Source organism: Helianthus annuus, chromosome 12, assembly GCF_002127325.2.
Source record: "Helianthus annuus cultivar XRQ/B chromosome 12, HanXRQr2.0-SUNRISE, whole genome shotgun sequence".
NCBI classification, from domain to species: domain Eukaryota; kingdom Viridiplantae; phylum Streptophyta; class Magnoliopsida; order Asterales; family Asteraceae; genus Helianthus; species Helianthus annuus.
This window is the reverse complement of record NC_035444.2, coordinates 113,817,186-113,820,666: the sequence shown is the minus strand read 5'-3', so window position 1 is coordinate 113,820,666 and position 3,481 is coordinate 113,817,186. Positions and strand designations below refer to the sequence as shown.

Below are 3,481 nucleotides of genomic sequence, written 5' to 3'. Positions count from 1 at the left end.
GCAGATTTATGTGATTGTCTCCGATTGTCAACGTTGTTAAGATTTAATTTGCTTCGATCAGAGGCTCATGATAATGTAATGGTATGACTAATGAACCACATTATCATGTGAGTAGTGATATGTGTTTTTGCAGGCATGAACTATTCATGATTTTATGTAATTAAATTCCTCATTTGTGTACCTATGTGTTGGTGATCATAGTTGTATAAAGAGCACTTTTGAGTTTGGAAGGTTATGTAAATGAATGTTCATCAATGGTAAACAATGGACTATTATTATTGTGGTGGCTACTGGTAGTGGGTGTGGATAATTAACTATTGTTGCAGCTGCCTCAAAACTTATTTTAAACATAACATTGGCCTTGCCATAGTCAATGAATGGGAGTTTGTTTCAACTTGCCATATCTTTTATCAACCTACTTTAGAGCATATGGTACAATTGATTGGAGGCTAGATGATTGTTGGCTTAAATTTTTTAATGGTTTTAGATGTTAGTTATCTATTGTTCATCCTTTTTAATCAACTGATGTTTATATGGTGATCATGGTCTCGATGTGATGGATATATTACCAAAAAATCCGTCTCTTGCATTGCCTATTATATTGACCCGTTTGAAACAAAAACAAGAGGACTAGACAAGATGTTGATCACATTTTAAGAAGGTTTGGGCTGCAATTTATGCAAAGAATCATTACAAGTCACTTGACAAACACTAGGTTATGACCGGGTGGTGGGGGAAGGTTCAGTTAGGTTATTGATTTTAAACATTTTATGAATTTCTAGGTTCTTATTCATCATGTTCTTGATGTTCTTCATTTTTCCAGCAAAAAAATCTATCTAAAAAACAATATAATACTTTTTAATTAAAAGGACGAAATTGCCCCCACGTGTTTTGCACTTGCACATGAGCAGACTTAACAAGAAAAATTAACTAAGTTATAGAGAAAGGACACCGCCTGTAAACATAAAGGACAGTCAGTGTAATTTTGATAGTTAAAGGACAGCGCCTGATGAAACGTTTAAACATAAAGGACGAAAAGTGCTATTTAGCCCAAATAAAAACAACGGTTCAATCGACCAATAATTCTCAAACCCACACATGATGTTATTTTTCCATTCACAGTGTAAAAGATAACTACTACTTTACTTGATACATGAAGAAAAAAGAATAATAATTAGGATAAAGAAACCAAAAACAAACCTGTTTTAACCAGATTAAACTAAACACCCACACAAATCCCAACCAAACCTTCATCATACAAACCTAATTACCAGATTAACAAACCCCATCATTAACTTATTGTATGGTTTCGATGCTCTTGCTCAGCTCCTCCAGCTTCTTCATCCTCTCCTTCTCGCTTTCGCTCACCAGCTGCTTAACATAAACACATAAACACACTCAGTTTTCTATTTTTATTCCTTCATGATGTTTTCCCAATGAATTTTAACACTAACCTCCATTAATCTTGTAATTAGTTGTACTTTTTCCTTGTTCTTTTCATTAAAAGCATCCAGCGCTTCCTTATACTCCCTCTCCTGCAAACAAAAAGGCGGTTTTACCATTTCGAAATTGATGAATGTGGAAGGGGAGTTAGTTTATTGCAGCATACCTTTTTCTGGCAGGTGTGTCCGAGTGGCTTCAACTCTTTGTTGACCGTATCAATCTTCTTACGAACAAGTGTTACTTCTTTCTTCATTGGATCTGTAAGAGCGTCCAGTTCCTGACAATGGATTGCCATGATTTAGTTTTAAAAATAGATGTCGATGACCATTCATTATGTACTCTTTCTTTAACCACCAACTTCAATATCACCTAACACACTGATAACTCTTTTTCATGTTTAAGGCAACTCCTCATCATCATGAGAATTGACCAAGATGGTTTAAAGTGGGTGGTTAGTTTCTTTTTGTATTTGTGTATATAACATCTTTAAATTCATCTATAAAATGGAAGATTAAATTCGTTTAGATAACGCCATCTTTAGCCCTATTCGTCTACAAGATGACCCATGCAAGGTGACCCGTTTAGGAAGTTGTCAAAACCAAGTGAAACACAACTCGGTCATTGACATGTGTTTGGAAACCGGTTTTCAAACAATATCCTTGACAACTGATTATTTTGGAATTTAAAGTCGCAATAATCAGTTATAACGTAAACGCAACACCTCTTTGATGACTTGATTAATATTGTAGTCTAAAGTTGGATAACCTACTCTTTCAATCATTAAAGAAGAACCCCATTTTTGACTTTTTAATGGTTTTTGTCAAAAGGTCTTCATTTTAAATTTCAAACTTCAAACATAAAGCATCAAGAATCAAAAGTGATTATTTTCTAGTGTTGTGGGTGGGGTGGGGGTATTATCGAAGGGCAAAAGGGGAATAAAGTTAAAGATATGATCTTCCGATCAGAAGAAGTTCAAATTGCTACAACATAAATTTGCATAGATCTATCACAAATTTGAACACTCACTTAAATCTCAAATTAGTCCTGAAAAAACCCTTAAAATCTGCAGAAATTAACCCTAAAACAATTTTATTCAATATCTTCTAAAAGTAAATACAAAGAGAGCAGATCTTACCCACAAAGAAAACAAATTTTCATTAAAAAAAAAAAAAAGAAAATCAAAAATTCAGATTTACATATTATTATTAGTTTAATTTAATTTAACCAACTTTCGATCTATAAAGAAAAAACAGAAATTAACCCTAAAAAGAAGACGAAACCCTAATTTAATTTTAGCAAAAATTAAAGTCTAAAACATGCATATAATTTGAAAAAAAAAAAAAAAAAAACGAGGTCAAACCTCTTGAATGGAAGCTAAACGTCTGGTTTCTTCTTCAATCCGACCCAACTGAGCTTGAACCCGTTCTTTAACCTCCAATTTCTTCTTCTCGATCTCTTCTTCTTTGGCCTTGAAAGTAGAAAGAGCAGATTGAGACATCTCTTCATCTTCTTTAGACATCAACCCGCTGAAACTGAAACTCCCTGACATTTGACTAGCTTGCATCAGTGTTTGAAGCTGCTCGTGAGGCTGATTTAGAGTCGCCATTTGTTGTTTTTCTGGTTCTTTTACGCTCCTCTTCTTCAACCAGAAAAAGCAAAAAACCCTCCTCCGTCGTCTCTTAATTTCTCTAATTTTTTCTTGTTTTGGTTTGTTCTCACCTGGGTCGAATGGTTACGGCAGAATTTGATGCTTAAAGTTGCAAGCTTGGTTGCCCCACAAAACCAAAAGGAAAGCAAAAATGTTGCTAGCCTGTTTGTTTATATGACCAAAGATGAGGTGTGTATGTATGTATGTATAGGTTACAAGACTGAAATGACCGAATTACCCATGCATCTCCAACGGAAAGATTTTGATATGAATATTCAGGAAATGTGGGCCCTACCTACTTGAAATTCCATGGGTTGTTCGACAACAAATTTGAAATTGTCCTTTTTAATTTTATTTTTATTTTGCTCAAGAGGTCATGAATTACTGAAA

The 3,481-nt window shown here is 34.2% G+C and overlaps 1 protein-coding gene across 2 annotated transcripts; it reads right to left on the bottom strand.

The window, feature by feature from the left end:
- Positions 1–1,055: 1,055 nt before the first annotated feature.
- LOC110895815 (probable DNA double-strand break repair Rad50 ATPase) lies at positions 1,056–3,271 on the bottom strand. Of its 2 annotated transcripts, none has more exons than XM_022143176.2 (4): positions 2,804–3,271; positions 1,610–1,720; positions 1,455–1,535; positions 1,056–1,374 (listed from the first exon to the last, which is right to left on the bottom strand). In XM_022143176.2, exons 1-4 carry the CDS (start codon positions 3,047–3,049, stop codon positions 1,297–1,299), a joined length of 516 nt encoding a protein of 171 aa, XP_021998868.1. In that variant the 5' UTR covers positions 3,050–3,271; the 3' UTR covers positions 1,056–1,296. The 2 variants fall into 2 exon arrangements, with proteins under 2 accessions (XP_021998868.1, XP_021998869.1); XM_022143177.2 differs by having other exon boundaries at positions 1,056–1,371; positions 2,804–3,268.
- Positions 3,272–3,481: the final 210 nt, after the last annotated feature.

Excerpts from the sequence above, each read along its gene's own strand:
- LOC110895815 (XM_022143176.2), bottom strand. The coding sequence starts at position 3,049 with ATGGCGACTCTAAATCAGCCTCACGAGCAGCTTCAAACACTGATGCAA. Across the intron at positions 1,536-1,609 it reads GACACACCTGCCAGAAAAAG|GAGAGGGAGTATAAGGAAGC; the intron begins GTATGCTGCAAT and ends TTTTGTTTGCAG. Across the intron at positions 1,375-1,454 it reads TAATTACAAGATTAATGGAG|CAGCTGGTGAGCGAAAGCGA; the intron begins GTTAGTGTTAAA and ends GTTTATGTTAAG.